The 17,396-nt window shown below is 40.5% G+C and overlaps 1 protein-coding gene across 1 annotated transcript; it reads right to left on the reverse strand.

The window, feature by feature from the left end:
• Window positions 1-255: 255 nt before the first annotated feature.
• noxa1 (NADPH oxidase activator 1) lies at window positions 256-16,821 on the reverse strand. The gene is made up of 16 exons (XM_062385054.1): window positions 16,653-16,821; window positions 14,805-14,979; window positions 13,418-13,500; window positions 12,408-12,516; window positions 11,007-11,141; window positions 8,554-8,661; window positions 7,781-7,840; window positions 7,640-7,677; window positions 7,403-7,541; window positions 5,826-5,894; window positions 5,009-5,096; window positions 4,743-4,837; window positions 2,391-2,551; window positions 1,876-1,984; window positions 881-1,004; window positions 256-738 (listed from the first exon to the last, which is right to left on the reverse strand). Exons 2-16 carry the CDS (start codon window positions 14,976-14,978, stop codon window positions 641-643), a joined length of 1,590 nt encoding a protein of 529 aa, XP_062241038.1. The 5' UTR covers window position 14,979; window positions 16,653-16,821; the 3' UTR covers window positions 256-640.
• Between the last annotated feature and the right edge of the window lie 575 nt (window positions 16,822-17,396).

Here is a 17,396-nt window from a genome sequence, read left to right on the forward strand (position 1 = left end):
TGATTTGATATACTGATGAATGTAATAAAGTTTATGTAGACTGACGATGTTCACGTCTGCACCAGCTCTGTTGCAAAGACTGGAACCTCAAAGCTGCTGTGAGGGTCTTGGTGGCCTCGGTTGCACTGCACAACTCACCATGATACTGTTATTTGAATTTATTCTAACTCCACACAGTTGGAAGGAAACACTGGGATCTTCAAAAGTTTCATTAGGACACTATATCAGAATACAATCTCAGCCCTTATGGCAGACTATAACGATCTTCATACACTTTATTTGATTTATTTCACTAACATACATACACAAAGTACAGTACATCACACGTGTCAGTATAAACCCTTATTCGAATAATACAGAGTACCTCAGGATTATTATAGTGATACTTTAGGACATAAAAAACTGGAAAACTACAGAAAGTTTAATATAAACATACTCTTCATCATCATAGACATACTCAGTGCCCCTATAGTAACATTGCAATGATACCATGGGGGACAGAAATATTTTTAAAGCACAATAAAGTCAGTGCTGAGTGGACTGTATGCTGCTATAAGGAAGCTGTGTGGTTGTTCTGAGGCTATGAACAGCCATCATTCACAGCTTTACTGGACACTACTGTACAGCAACTTGTCGGCTTTTAGAACTGGGAGATGTTGGCGTCCTCCCTGTAGGCGAAGCAGCTGGGGAAGATGCCAATATTGCCTGCACAGTGTCCCTCAAGCCATTCCTCATTAACTGGAGGAGTGAGAAGATAAAGAGGAGTGTGAGAGAGAAAAAAGAGGCCCAGAGGATGAAGCAGAGGGAGGAACATTTCATGTGGAAGTGTTTGAATGAATTCCTGACTTTTTAAGTCTCGGGTTGACCCGCAGACCCTCACCTTCACCCAGGATGTCAATAGTGTCTCCTTCACTGAACTCCAAGTCCTCTGGGCCCTGAACAAAGTAGTCATAGAGCGCCACCATCTGGTAGAGGATGGTATAGTTGGCCAAGGGGTCTTCTTTCTGTAACACAATACAGGGGAATGAGGAGACATTATTATTAGCTAAGCAGTTAGATATGTACTTGCTCCCTATTTCCTTATTTTAAACTCTAATTGATTCCACTGGGGGAAATTTACCATTCTAGCACCATTTAATAAAAATGACAGTTAAAACCTGAATTATTAGGAAAATTTGCTATTTGGAGTATCAGGGTAAACAACGTTGCAGCCGTATCCAAAACAATTGAGGTAACAGGTGACTTCATGAATCAACAGAAACAACATAACATGCCTCCATACTGCTTGAATGTTGTCATCCAAGTGTCTGAGAGCTCCGATTCATTCATAATCTACTCGAAGCAGCGTCATTAACACTGTGTTTTCAGCCTAAAAGTCCACTGATAGACTCCTTCGGGAGCACATTCATGTACCCTCAAGCACTTCGGAACAGCATATACACTCTCATCCAAGGGTACGCATTTGTGTGGCTACGTACGCTAGCACTGCTACTTCCTGGTAACTGACATTTAGGGTTAAAACACAGTGAAAATGACCTTGTTTCTAGTCGAATTTGAATGTCGGTGCTTGAGGACACTTGGATGACACCACACGAGTAGTGTGAAGGCATGTTGTGTTTTTTCTGTTGGTTTATTATGTCTGAAGAAGGGGTCACTTTGGCTGAAACACTGTTTACCCCTAAGACTCCAAAAGTCTTTGTGGACTCGGACACTTCACCCACCCCTCCATCGGCATAGTGGTGAGTAGATGATTGGTAAATTTTCATTTTTGGGTGAACTATCCCTTTAACAATTGTAGGGGACACCCACTGATGCGCCTCACTATAGTTGTTTTTCAAGCCCTGATGTGCGTGGGGTTGTTTGATTAATGCTCACCTGACACCACAGGATGGCTCTGCCTGCCTCAGCCACCTCCTGCATGGTGCAGCCTGACTCAACCTCCCCTCTCAGTGGTATCAGCACCTGGGAGCCATGTGGCTTATGTCTGATGAGAGACAAGGAGAAGTGAGCGGGAGCAGGGGACCGGTTGGAGAGAAAAGGGCATCATGGGGGTCATGGGATCAAAAATGAATGAAATGACCTTCTTCCAAAATGACTCAGATAATAACAGCTAGAACTGTCAAACTGAACCGGTCCTACTGTTAGCAACCCTTAGATGTCATATTGTTTCCGTTTTTATATCAAAGCGATGCTGTGTGAACTCTATTTGAGGTTTATAGTCCATGAAGCTGCAGTTGCATTGTCCTATATCTCAAGTTAGGGTTTCTTAGCCAGGACAGATATTGGACCCACTGGGGGGAGTGGACAAAGAAAAAAGCATATTTTTAGAGATGAAGCATCATTTGCAGAGATACAGGGAGACAGAAATGGGTTGGCAGGCGTGTGGTTACCTGAGGCGCAGCTGAGACGCAGACTGACCCAGTTTCTGTGCGATCTGTTCCTTCACCTCATGGTACGGTGCGTCCAGAGGGACAGACAGAGCCAAAGTGTACGTGTAGTGGACCTTTACCACCACAGAGTCAACCTCCTCCAGCTGAGATGGACTGATGGGCTGGAAGCAATAAGCAGAAACACCTTCAAATAAAATGTGAATGCAGCTTATTGATCATATAAAACTTTTTTTTTAAATCTCTAAGATGCATTTATTAGTCCCAAACACAATCACAGACATGCAAAGGCACAATCATGCAGGTAGGGAAATGTAATCTCTGCTTTTGGCCCATCTGGTGCAGGACACACAGAGCAGTGAGGGACCATGTACGGCGCTCGGGGAGCAGATGTTGGGGGAGTAAGGTGCCTTGCTCAGGGGCACTAGACAGGGACAGGGAGACTCTTGGATTTTTGGACAGATCAATCCAGGTTCGTCTTTTATTGTCTCTCCGTGGAGTCGAACCAGAGACCTTCTCTGCCCATAGTCCAAGTTTCTGCCACTAGACCACCGCCTCTCTCTATGTGTTCCAATCTGTTTGAACACTTTTTAAAAGGTCATTATTCAGAAGTGTGTCCTGCTCCTATAGTTCTGATTTGTGCTTGTAGCCAGTTTTTTTTATTATAGATTTATAATGCCAGTAGAGATAATTACTTAAACTATGTTACATGGATGTGGGGGGCCTAAACAGAAAAATAATAATTCAAAATCACATTTTAAAGCACTTGAGTTAGTTGGTAAGGTAACTACTGTAATGGTTTATGTTTCAAAACATGTGTTGCCCATCAGTTCTAGAAATTTGGAAATGTTCATCTTAATAATAATAATAAATAAAGAGATTTAGGATTACTACCTTGTACCTCTCTTGTAACATGCTAATTTTAAAATACTGTGCATAAAGGTGATTTAGTGGCTGAGGGGTCTGGGAGTTGAAGATTCAGGCAACTATGGCCCCCTGTCAGACAAAGGGCCTCACACAAGCCAGTACATCCATGCTTGGGATGCTTGTGGCTTATTGGGACAGACTTTCTGGAGGACATCTACCACTTGTCTTTTGAGTGGAAATATACATGTAAATTACTAATAACAAATATGCAATAGATAGAATGTGTCCCATAGGCTATATTTCTCAATGCTGATTATAAATACTGATGCTGATGCGGTTTTCTGAATTAAATGAGATATGAACCCCTTAAGCCCAGGATCAATTAGACATTTCAAGTACTGTGAATGCTGCCTGAATATGATATGTATTAGGTGAGTGTATGTTGTCAGTGTTTCACTTCTTCCAGCCTCTGCATTAATTTCACTGAGACTCAGGGTGGGCTCCCCCTAGAGGACAAAAAATACTGCCCAAGTGCACTTGTCTCCCACAGCACAACATGGTAAAATGCTTCTTAATGTGCCCACACAAAGGAAATAAATATAACACAGATCTGTAATGGCGCTCTAAAGTAAATCAGTGCCCCATTGAGCTCCTCTATATGTGACACTCTGAAATGAGGTGCTTGCAGTACAGCCGAAATTGTGTTAATGTTGTAAAGATCAACCATAAGAAAGAAAACACAATGAAATGATCTTTAATGAAGATGTAATACTGTGTCCTATTAGCTGCCATTGAAGTGGGGTGAGGGTTGTGTATTGGGTTGTGTATTGGTGCCATTTAGATCATTTAGATCAGGCTTCTGAAGGAGAGACAAAATCGTTCATAATGATGTAATATTTGCTTTTTATGCTGCGTTAATATTCTTACAATTGTGTGATAAATGAAGCAGCATTGTGTTCAGTTTGAAAAGCAGCCACAGAGAGAAGATGAGCTGCAGACTCATTTATTGTGAAATGCAGATTTACAGTAATGCTTTCTCAGTGTAGGGACCAGAGTAAAATGGCTTTCCAGCACCATTGGCAACAGGCCCATTAGAAGGCTAAGGGAGCCCACTGAGACTGGTTAAAGGACCCAGCTGCATGTGTTGGGCCATGCAGCTGCGCACAGCACTTGGTTGGGGAAAGGTGGTGGTTTTATTATTGAGAAAAATCACAGATTTCAGATAAAACATGTTTAAACATCTTTAATTAAAGCACTTTGGTTGTTTAACCTCCCCTGCTGTTGATAAACCTTCATCTACTCACTCGTTCAGAACTGTTGCTTTTGAACAGAATCCAGCCAGCGATTAGATGTTTGCTGTTTAGTTGTATATAAATGTAATTGTAGGACGCAGTGTTACATAAGCTGGATGTGTGAAGCAGTGCAGAACTATGATGGTATTCCACTTTTCAGCTTGCACAGACGAATCAGAGGGGGATACTACTGTACCTCCTCGCTGGCAGTGTTGGGAGGCTCTGAGGCTGGCAACGGTGCGTGGGTGGGAGTGGTGTGGGATGGAGGTGGAGTGTCTGAGGTAAAAAGTACTGTAGGGAAACATACAGGAACAGTCTGAGCACACAGCACACAATGCAAATGTGATGGAGGGTTAGGCAGCTAGATCCATTCTTGGAGTATCATTTATCTATCTATCCAGCTTTTATCTATCTATCCAGCGTTTCTAAAAAAGTGTGATTTAGAAAAAAAAAGTTGAGTACCCCGAGGAGGAACTGCAGGGCCACGCTGGCCCTGTGGACGGGTGGGTGGCTTGAGTCCGGGGGGGAAGGGGATTCCACTGGCAAATTTCTATGATAGAAAACATGACAGGATTTATTATTAACATGCGAGGTGAAATAACAGGATATTGTTAAACTGATAAGAAAGAAATCATATGGTATCTCAGATAAGTGATGTCATGAAGAAGTCACAAAGCAGTCAGAGAATGACGTCATACAATTCCTTTTACCAGGCATTTCTGCATTCTACAGCACTATGGTCATGGCCCATCGAATGGCAGGAATGACGTTAACATGACGTCTTTATGACAGTCAGAGAATGACATCATATTGTGAAGTAATGCATTAACCTTTGCTGCTGATAAGATTAGATACATGATCTACAGCTCATTTTATTCTATAAGATGACATCACTATGGCATGGCAGTATTATAGTGTATACAAGTTATTATTGTTGGGGCTTATCCAGCATCATAAAGGGATGCATCACCCTTCTGATGATTGCCACCACAGTGAGAGACACATTGAATTTCTCCTTTGTCAGGAAGCTTGTATCTTTTGTTGTAAGGAGTAATTGTGTCCCACAAAACCCTCCTTGGCATTAATTGTAGCAAATTTGCTTAAGAACATTTTCATGTATTTTTTGTGACACATAGGTTTTCTGCCTGGAATCTCATTTTGATACAGTATGTTTGATCAGTCTGTGTTTCAGTTTGTTTATTCTCATAACACAAGCTTGAAATATCAAATCATCTCAGTCAACATCATGAAGTGTATTTCTACATGGACAAATACATACATTCTCCTTTTTGCCTTTGGACATCTTGACATCTAAAGGTTCAAGCAGGGACACTGGCAGATGTCCTCTCTGAAACAAAAAAAGACTAAAAATCAAACATCCCTGACATGTGAAATACACTGTCCTGAAAAAGACTCCAGAAAACTATGGATATATATATACTATAAAGCTACCTTTTATAGCCCCTTATTGTTTTTAGACATGTTTATGGAATTAAGTTAACATATTAAAGGGCACTAAACAGGAGTCAAACTTAAAATTTTCTCATCCGTAGTCAGTTGGTCATCCATTGGACCACTGGCCCTGCATGGATCACTAGGTTTAATAAAATGGAGTCAGTTGTAATAAAAAAGTCAAACTGAATCATTTTCCTCTCTGCTGCTCCCTTCAGCTGTGTGAAGCATCTTTCTCACTGCTCTCATCAAAATCATTTACAGCAGTGAACACAGTGGAGCATCTAACCTGATAAGCAGGGCCGGTCTTTCCTACAGGCGACATAGGCGGTTGCCTAGGGCGCCACTCAGAGGGGGGCGCCAAAAACTGAGCCGAGCAAAAAATAAAATAAAATAAAATATTTATTTTTTTTTGCTAGGCAGAGTTTTTTTGCGCCCCCTTCTCTATGTGGTATGGCCAAACATATTGTATTTAATTACTCTGACAGTAATTTAAGTAGTTTCATTAGAGAAATCAGTAAATGACAGCAGCACTCAGGTGGAACGTTTGGCACGGGAGCAGTTGCACCCCGTACTGTCAGATGCAGTCTGGATGAGGAACTGAATGCTCCGTATAGTTCCTGCTGCTGCATTCATCCTGTATTCTACAGGGTAGTAGTGGGTGAGAGTCACCTACGTTAGCTCCTAAAGCCTCGCTTGATCACCACGGGTGTCATTGAGACGTGTTGACTGGTAAAACTTAGAAACTCTGCTGGGCAGTGAGGAGAGACACTCGCGCACTAGGTGGGCGGGGCTACATTCGCCTGTATAGGTGTTTATTTTACCTGCACGTCGTCTTGCAGGCGGGTCGCAATAGTATATTGGTTACTTTACGGTGTGTAGTTCAGCTCCGACACACACAGACTCTGTAATTCATGTATTGTTATTGTGCCTTATAAAGACCAGTTATAAGCTAATGTTCAATAGGTCTATATTGTAAATGTTTATATTTCTTTATGAGTGATGATGTATATTAAGATGTTTGGAGGAAAGAGACACCATAATAATTGAATGTATGTTTTATGCTCTTAAAAATGCAGTTACACTCAGAGAAATGCGCCAGGAGTGAAGCTTGCCTAGTGCGCCAAATGTGCTAGGGCCGGCCCTGCTTATAAGAGGACACTAGATGTCCTACCTTCACCTGGTTGATACAAACATTGTGTCTGCTGAAAATGTTTAATACACAACTGGTTATGTTCACTTTATAAAGTCTTAACATGTTAATGCATTGTTTACAGATTAATTTTTCTGCTCACTTTAAAACCAGTCAGTGAACCTCACAACACTTGAAGTCCCTGTAAGATTTACAATGTATATATGGTTCATTTCAGGTATGTACGGTGCCGTAGATATGTCCTCTCTCACCTTTCCATCAAATATAACAGTTGCCATCCCATCCCGGTCCTCCTCGCCAAATAGAAACACTTTGGCCCCTCCGGGTACAGTCAGTTGTCCTTGGCCCCGAGCCATGTAAGGGGCACGTACACGCATGTATCGAGAATCCCTGGCAGGTGGTGTAAGACAAAATCATTAATTATCCTCACATAGGACAGGTGGCAGCTCAGGTTTAAATATGTCTATCTGATTGGTGATGATACTCACTGAGCTTCATCCATCTTGGGCTCATAGAAACCAGGTTTCTGTGGAGAAAACAGAGGGATGGTTATCAAAGGGACAGACTCACAACAAAATATACATTTTCTTGACTCTTACTGTCTGTATTTTTTACTTATACAGTCTTACCTGTAGCCTCAGAGGTTCAAAGCCTCCATAATCATCATTAGGAATCATGGAGGAGATCACCTGCAGGCAGAGGATATATTACTGAATTACACTTATTTAACATTTCAATACTAAATTTAATTAACCATATATTGTGTTCGAAATCATCATTGATCACTAACCTCTATAATTTATAATGAGATTACTAATAATTATATCAATTATATTGTATTTTGTCACGGGGCCTTTCAAGACCAAGCCTCTGTTTCCACAACCTTCAATCCTGCTTCATATCATAAAGTGACGACATCAGAAGACTGAAAAAGGAATACATTCTTAATGTAGATCTCAGGCTTTTGAGTATCCTTGTGTTGTTTTAATTCACTTTTAGCATCAAATCTTTATTTTAATTTATTTTCCTTCATAGTGTGTTGGCTGTTGCTGAGGGGGTATAACGGTCGTCCTCTAACCAGAATGTTGGAGGTTTGATTTCACTCTTCCCCATCTGTATACTGAAGTGTCTTGGGCAAGATACTGAACCCAAATTGCCCCTCATAGACAAAAAGTGCTGCCCATAAATGCACTCAGTAAAATGTGATCCACTGTCACTGTGGTTTATTGCCATTTCAGACAATGTGTGTGTCTGAATGGCAATAAACTGTACTGTAAAGCGCTTTGAGTCATCATCAAGACTAGAATAGCGTTACATAAAATACAAACCATTTACCGATACTTTAATGTTATATTCACTTATTAATTTTATAGAAGTAAAAATATGAGTAGGGACACTGTACCTTTGCTTTGCCCAGGAAATCTCTCTGCGGCAGCTGCTCAACATCCTGCTTCTTGGGACGAAACACCACATGCCCTGGCACCAGGATGGGAGCCAGGACCTCCTTTCTCTGTCATTAAAATCAGAGAAATGTGTTAGCTTTTTTTTCAAAATCAAAACCATAATGCTTGTGTGTGTGTGTGCGCGCCTGTGTGTGCATGCACTGATTAAAATCACTAAGAATATTTAAAAAGTTAACTTTATCTTCACTACAGGTGTTTTCTTCGAATACAGATATATTCTTGTGCAGAATGTGGGCTTCGACCCCACTACCTCTTGCATGCGAAGCTAGCGCTCTAGTATTTGAGCTATTTCCCCTGCTTGACCTATGCATTACCTAATTTATTGTCAAACAATATCATTCTGCAGGGGACAGTGGTTGCAGGAGCGACTGGCAGCCCAGCTTCTCCACTGGAGCGGCTCCAATATCAATCCATTTGTGCGCACCGCTGAACACAGATCACTAATAGGGGTTAAAGAGGCTGAAGACATATTTTGCCTCAGTGTTCCCAGGTCTGGAACTGTATCAAATATTCTGAGGCTGTTCCACACATTCAAGGCCACAGAAAAACATGGCATATCCAAATTAACACTGATGGTTGTGCTGTGATTACCCTGCAGCTCTGAGTGACAGAGAAACGCACATAAATAGAAGTACTATGTCAATGTGACTTGGTTGGGGTTAGGACTATAAAAGTTATAATTCTTCCTATGTGGGTTTGTATATTATTTTTGGTTAGATTTTTGTACAGACAGTGAGATCATGAGATAACTACAAAGTGACTAAGTGACATGGGTAAACTGGTGATGGTAGTGGCCTTCCTATTCTGATTTAAAAATGGAAAAATCACACAATCAGAGTTATAACACTCATAAAATTGTAATTGCTATTTGTTATAAATAAATATCATTTATGAGGACTTTGTGAATGTAGTTTGATCAGATTTGACTGGAAACATATGCAAACAATCCTTCAGATTGTGTTTTATAGAAATGTTAAATCCTGATTAGTCAGTGTGTAAGTATCTGAAGCCAGTTGAGCCCTGACAAAAAAAACACCAATACAGAAATGTCTCATGTGTAATCACCATAGCTGCGCTAGGCCTGGCATAAAATGATTTAGCCTTCTGCTCATGATGACTGAGGAATTACATTTTCAGGGCCTTCACAAAGTGAGGACAGGACGTTTCATTAAGCTTGAAGGCTCATTCTTTACACTGAAAAATGGGTTAGGGTTAAAATCCGATTTCATCAGTCACTGCAGATAACAGTTTGTAAATTTCCATTAACTGCGTACTTGTTGAGGGAAAGGTATGTTTTTCATACAACTGTGTGCATTTAAATGTATTGTTGCTTTGTGACCATTGATAACACAAATTGATAGTAATCTTGGATGTTCCAGACCCAGGTTACAGCTATATAGTGTCCTGGGCAAGATACTGAACCCCTAAATGGCCCCTCATAAATGTTGAGTGTACTAAAGATCCTCTCTGGAGCCAGGGCTCTGCTCTGTCTTTTCTGGGCTACACAGACAACATCGATCAATGTGACGGGCCTATACCTTAAGGTTTCCTTGCACAGTTTACAGCTTTCTTTCTCTGGGAATTTTCTTTCATATCCAGGCAAAACGATTGTACACTAAAATATCATTAACTAAATTGATTTATGTGGACAAATCAAATGGAGTCAAACCCAGCCCTAGTAAAAAAGCACCAATGGAGATAGAAACTGGCAAGAAAAGTTATAATAGGTGTATTATTGCGATGCCAAAAGTTGCTGTGAAAGATTTTGGGTGTATTTAAATGAAAAAGTCTAGGCACACCTGTGCAACAAAAAGTTATACATTTTGTTTGAATTTTATTCAAAAAAATGTATGCACTAATTTCTCAATATAGGGTAAACTCTTTACCTAAAGAAAATATAAAAAAAAACTCAGAACCACAATTCTCGCCATTAGTGCAGGTGTCAGATTGTGGGAATTATTAGTGTGTGACACATCGAAGACTTTGATCGACAGTCAGTGTAAATGAGCGAAACTTAAGAGAGAGAAACCTTGGTAAAATGGATGATCACAAGAGTTTTGCATGAATAAGAATACAGGTGTGCCTTGCGATTATCTCTGCCATTGCTCCTACATCGTAAGCTGCACACCAATGTTGCCAGATGGAGCACAGCCAATGACTCAGTCACTGATTTCCAGGAAGATAAAGTTGCCATTTCATTGTACCTTTAAAGAAGTGAGGACAGACCAAATGTCCCCTACTCTGCAGAATACCTCATGTTTCTATGTGTCACGTTTGGCAAATGCAAACTACAAACGTGCAACATAAGCAGTACAAGTGATTGATTTGTGTAAACTTGTTACCAGTCTGTGTCATGTCTTTTCCAGTCAGTTGCAAAAGTTGTGACACTCACCAGGATGCTGTCCAAAGACACCTCTACGTTCCCCCCTCGACCTCCTCCTCTCTCCTGAGCAGCTGACAGCAGGACCTCCCTGGCCTGCTCCCAATGGCCCATCCGGCAGTACACAGCTGCTGCATTATATAACACCTGTGGGACACATTGCAATTATACAATCCCATTGATATTCATGCTACTGCAGTCTGAAACCCCCCTGTAGAGCATTCATCATCATTTACCACAGTTAACTTGCAGCATGGGGCCAGTACCAATGACTCAGTGATTACTCAACAAAAATGTCTGTCTTTTTCCAAACTTGCTTTCTGGTTTGAAAGAGAAAGCCTCCCTACGCACTGAAGTCTTAAGACGCTGGAGGAAGGTTTTGTCAGTGAACACCACAAAGGTTTAAAAACAGCCCTATCATTTGAGTATTCATCAGGGGGATGTGTCTTTGCATTGATGCTTCTGTTAGAGCTGTGAGTCAAACAGCCAGAGACCTGTGCCAGTTTCACAGCTCTTCCACCTTGAAGAATAAGGCTGTCAGAGATATTTAGCAGGAGGCATTATTTGTCCTGTGTTTTATTGTTGCCTCAAAGAAATCGTTAAACTACCCAAGTGCTCTTGTTGAGTCTGTTCAATTGTTAATTTGTCCTTTAATTCCTAATACGCTGCGCTGTGAATTACATGCCTGTGAAGCCAGCACCAGAACAACAGCTGCTTCTGTCACAAACAAGTGTTGAAGACAATTTGCATTGTGCATTCTTCTGCAGAATAAGCAGTGATTTATGGCCAATTTGAACTTGTGTGCTTTGTCTCAATTTGTTCATTCATGTCTATCCACTGATGTTTTACTCAGTCATAGCACCTTTCAAATCTGCATCAGTCACCCATGAAAAAGTTCTGATGACTTACACCAAAGTCAAAATCCACCACTGAATATGTACAGTTTGCAGGAAGTGTACAGGCACAGTCTATGTGAAGCTCCAGGGTGTCTTATCTGCCCGGGGAGAAATATGTTGTGTAACCTCTTCTTCAGCCCCCATCAATGACGCTTTGTTAGCTCCCCGGTGAGTGTGTCGTTTGAACTACACAATGAAGGTGATGACACACCAGGTCTCTCTGTGTTCATTCCTCTCTACTGATAGACGTCATGGGGTTGGATTTCTTTTTTATTTCATTGCCATGTGTCAGAAGAAGAATGATGGATACTGGCTGTTCCGTGTGAGTGCATGTGTGTGTGTGTTTGAGCTTGTTTTAAATATCTCAGTGGGGACTTGATTACATATGATAAAACCCCTCAATGTAGAGACCATGGTAGAGACCTGGTTTAAGAGTTAGGGCTAAACTTAACAACTTACTATTGTGAAACCAGTGTGTGTCTATGCCAGTAAGTGTCTATGTGTGTGGGGTTCAGACCTGCCAGCTGTAGAGTTTGAATCTCAGTCCCAGCTGCCTGTAGTCAATGACAATATTTCCTCTCATATGCTTCTGTGCCCAGATACAGTCGGACAGAGCCTCCTCCAACCTGGGGACAGAGTGATGCAGGAAGCAGACAAACAGTAGACGATGAAAAACCCTTTGAAATGAACCTCCATCACTTAGGCTGCAGAAGCTCCATGCTATAACCAAAGTGTGAAAGCTACAATGTTGTGCAAAGGCTGTGATGAGTCGGACTCTTTCTTCACTGGGTGCAGTATTAGTCTCTGCCTCATGAGTTGCCTGACAACATCAATTTCCGCTTATTTACAAAGCCCAGTAGTTGATTCCATCTGTTTCCAGTATTTACGCCAAGCTAAGCTAACAAGCTTCATATTTACAGATATCAGAGTGGTATCACACATGTTCTCATCTATCTCTCACCAAAAAGTGTCAAACTATTTATGAATGCATGGTTAATAGGTCTGGTTTATTCTATCATTATTATTCTCTGGTGTATTTATCTTCAGCAACACCTCCTTAAGTAAGTCCTGTACACTGAAACTAACTTCCATGGGTTTAAACTGTACCATCACTTATTAGTTTCAACCGGAATTACACCAAATCAGTGGAGTTTAATGTAGTGTACAAGGAAGTACTGTGTAGTACAATTCAGTGCAGTGTAGTGCAGTGTAGTGTTGCATAGTGAAGTCTTGTGCAGTGTAGTGTAGTGTTACATAGTGTAGTGCAGTGCAGTGTAGTGTATTGTTATATAGTGTAGTGCAGTGCAGTGTAGTGCAGTGTACTGTTGTGTAGTGCATTTTAGTGTAGTGCGGTGCAGTGTGTTTTTGTGCTGTGCAGTTTAGTGAAGTATAGTGTAATGCAGTGCGGTTCAGTGTAGTGCAGTGTTGTGTCGTGTTGTACAGTGTAGTGCAGTGTAGTGCAGTGTAGTGCGGTGTAGTGTTGTGCAGACTGTATGTCAGTGTTAAGGACTGTGTCATGGCTCCTACCTGTCAATCTGCATCATCACTCCTGCTCTCTGGAAGAAGCCAACAGCAAGACGTTCATCCTTGACAATAGTAAGGTCTAAAGCCTGGAGATCAGCAAGGAGGGTAGACAAGTTCATATTGGTTATTTTTTACAGTGTAGGTTTTCAGCAGTGATGACAGCCAGACTGATGTACATGAGAGGAGAGCAGATGCAGTTTTAACACTTTGCTCAAGAGACAGCTGCAGTCTCTTGAGCAAAGTGTTGTGCTGCAGCAGAAGGGTACATCACAGACGTGACCTTGTGAAGGGGCTTTATGGCGCGTGGGTTTTGGCTTTCTTCCTGCTGCCATCTTTGTCACTTAATGGAGCCAAAGCCGGACTTGGGTAAAGGTCAGAGATTTTTTGAGGTTCACCACACAGAAGCTGAGCTAATACAACAGTAACATGATACTTTAACAGTTATATTAAGACAGCTAAAAAATGGTGTGACATTATATATAAGCATCTTATAACAACAGGACATGTTACATTGCAGATGGAGAATTAGTTGCAAAAGGGGTTAGAATAAAACCAACGCGTTACTGCCTCGGGCCTGGTGCCGCTGAACATTGTAAATTTAGGAATGGTCTCAGTGCTGCTGTAGGATTCTTTTTAATTGTGAATTTTTTTTGTATTTTGTTAGGGTTACTTGTTACTCTCGCTTGAAGAATTAGTGTGGTTTCATCTTTCCTGAATTAAAATCTTGTTTGAAAGCTTTGTCTGCTAATGTTTAGCTACAATGGTCTTTGTCTGGAATAAATTACACCGAAATATTTATGGTTTTCTTTGACTAAGATGAAACAACAACGCTCAGAGTTTCATTCGACTAAAAATAGACTGGAATAGGGTGAGGTTGACAAATACGACTGAAACGGACGTAGACTGGTTTTATATCAGCACTCGGGTTAAATCTAAAACTAGTTGAAAGAATTATTGCTACTTGGGAGCCATATGGTTTGGCACAGAGCATCTCATTCTTCCAGAAAGCTATTCATACAACGAAAGTGGTTGAAATCTCACTAGATTTTAATGCATTTATGTGTGAAGACTTTAAGAGGTAAGATGAGAAAGTAATTTATAATTGTTTGCAACCAATCAGATAAAGGCAAAAAATGTATTCCGGAATTATAATTTTTTAATTTAAGTGAACAAATAAATATTTTGTAGAGGTCAAAAAGTCAACTGAAGCTTTTTTTCTTATAAACTAAGACAAACTATGAAATATGGCAATGGAACTTGCCTAATAATTGCTTCATAAATCATTAGTAAAACATTTACAGTTTATAAAACCTACATTTAACGACAGTTTGAATAATTCAAAGTATATGGACAGGCGTTTCAGGTCCTTCCCTACACATAGCACACAGACCTTGAGGGCCAGGTCCAGTTGTCCCAGAGCCAGGTGAACTGAGGCGCTGTTGAACAGGGTGCGAGACGTGGGTTCACTAATCTGCTCGAGTTTGTTGAGAGCTCCTTGCCAGTCCTTGGCGTCCACAGCCTGCACGGACTCATCCCACAACTGTAGAAGCTCAGTGTAAAGCATCCTGAAGACCAGAGAGAGGAGAAGAAGAAGGATCTCTGACATAAATGTGCAACAGGGGAGGTTGTAATTTCCTCTTTCTTTTCTTGAATGGCTATCAGTGACATTTTAATGGAAAGATACAAGTAAGAAGTAAAAGGCTCCTGAAGTGAAGAGAGTTCATAATCTCTTGTACACACACACATACACACAAACAGACACACGCACACACTCTCTCTCTCATACAGACACACACAGACACCCACAAGCACAGACACACACACACACACACACACACACACACACACACACACACACACACACACACACACAGATTAGTCTCTTCATTTTTATTTTTGCAATTTATAAAACTGCCCTGATTTAGTTTCAAACCACTTTGGATGTACCATCATTGTCACTAATGTACTAAATTCCCCAATATAGTATTTCTTCTGATATCAAATTTCTTTCCTGCCTTGTAATAAAAATGTTCAACATACTTGTGGAGAATAGTAGGTTGCATGTTAAATAAAGATAAGCACTTAATATAATAATCATATAATAAAATACAAACATTTATAAGAGAGTCAGAATGAAATGAATATCTTGTTGGAGTAAATGTGAAAATTCAACATCAAAAGTATAACTAAGTACTTCAGAATGTCATTGGGTTATTATTAATGATAAATAACCATATATGAATTATCAAACATTTTTAATTGTAGGTGCTCCAGGTCGTGATTTAAAGGTTCAATATTGTTGATGTTTAATCTATACAGTCCATCAGACTTCACAAGATAAATCTTTAAATTTGCAAATGTAACAATAGCTGCCTGATAGATGTAGTGTAGTGAAAGTATGACGATATTCAGATGAAACAAAGGACCACAAAACTCTACTTAAAGGTTCAGTAAGGGGAAAGGGATCTATTGGCAGAAATAAAATAAAAACTAATCCGAGTGATATTTTCACTAGTGTGTACTAGCGTTGTTTCTTTACCCTAGAATAGGCTCCTTATATTGAAATATTTTATATTAACATCGGGAGGGGGTCCTCTTTCCGGAGGCCCCCATGTTTTTAAAGTACTCTAAACTGCACAAACTAAATATCTTTTTAATTTTTATGACAACTGAATGCTTCCAAGGGTTCTCTCTCATGTTTGGAAGGGGATGGTGAGCTGAGGGGTATTCAGCTGCAACGTGCAACTTCCCCACTAGATGTCACTAAATTCTACACAGTGACCTTTTGAGAACAGCAAATGTAATAAGTATATCCACTGCTGTAGATAGATTCATTGATAAATCACAGTGATTTAATTATTTTGCCAACAGACAATATGCGTGTCACTCACTATCACGTAGAGAAAAATACGGTTATAATTTCAGTGTTAATTTTAAATGAAAGAATTAGGCAAAGGTAAAAAGGGACTGTGATGAAGAATATGTAGACTGGAGCAAAGACAAATGAAACATTCTTTCACACACCAGATCTTACCTTGTTTGCTACTGAATTAAAATAACAAGAATAGGATTTAAAATATGAAAAGAAATGAGAGACCAACAGGGAAACTGCACTAATGTTAATCAGTAACACTCTATACACTTTTAATGGAATACTTCCTTGTCCCTTCATCAGTGACTGTCTGCTTGAGTTGTTCAGCTCAGTTCATGAAGCTTGAATAGTTCATAAATGACCTACCTGTCTGAATGAGCGGCCTCTGAGAGTTCAGTCAGTGTCCAGCTGAGCCTCGGTGCCTGCTGTCTCACTCACTGTGCCTACAGGGAAACAAGGGGAGGTAAGCCAGGCCTCCTGCAGAGACTCCACCCTGCTGCTACAAGGAAGTTTTCTGTCCACGCTCCTCAGAAAGGATCCGCAGAGGCACACCAGCTCTGGAATTCACCTGCCAAAGAAGCACGTACACATGACTATTTCAACACACATGAGTCATTCAGGATTGTAAATGAAGATTGATGTTATTATAGTATTCAGAACAATCATTCATAGTATGTCAGGTAAATTGTGCAGAATTCCCATGACTGTGATATCCTGTATTAGCTGCCTAATAACAATAGAGGCAGCAGGGTTCTGTCAGGTGTCATTACAGTGAGTCACTACATTATCTCAACACACTTACTGGAAGCTATAGAATTACATCACAGGGTTACTGAAAGGTTTTCAGTGAGATCGATCCATGCTGGGTGAACTTTGACCTCCTTTTACAATGAGCAAGGAAGTAAGTCAGGAGAAAAATGAGCTTGATTTCCAGAAAACCTCATGAAGTAATCCAGATGGATAAGACAGGCATGTGTGCAATGCTTAAAAACAAGGAAAATAACTGGGCTTGACTAACCCGATTCACAGGTTGTGTTTTGTTGAGGCAGGACAGTACTACACGGTGTGGCCCCACCCTTCACAGAAACTCCTCAGATACAGATCACAGCA

This window comes from Platichthys flesus, chromosome 3 (assembly GCF_949316205.1).
Source record: "Platichthys flesus chromosome 3, fPlaFle2.1, whole genome shotgun sequence".
In the NCBI taxonomy this organism is placed as follows: Eukaryota; Metazoa; Chordata; class Actinopteri; order Pleuronectiformes; family Pleuronectidae; genus Platichthys; species Platichthys flesus.

Excerpts from the sequence above, each read along its gene's own strand:
- noxa1 (XM_062385054.1), bottom strand. The coding sequence starts at position 14,978 with ATGCTTTACACTGAGCTTCTACAGTTGTGGGATGAGTCCGTGCAGGCT. Across the intron at positions 4,838-5,008 it reads CCCTGCAGTTCCTCCTCGGG|TACTTTTTACCTCAGACACT; the intron begins GTACTCAACTTT and ends GTTTCCCTACAG. Across the intron at positions 1,005-1,875 it reads GAGCCATCCTGTGGTGTCAG|AAAGAAGACCCCTTGGCCAA; the intron begins GTGAGCATTAAT and ends ATTGTGTTACAG.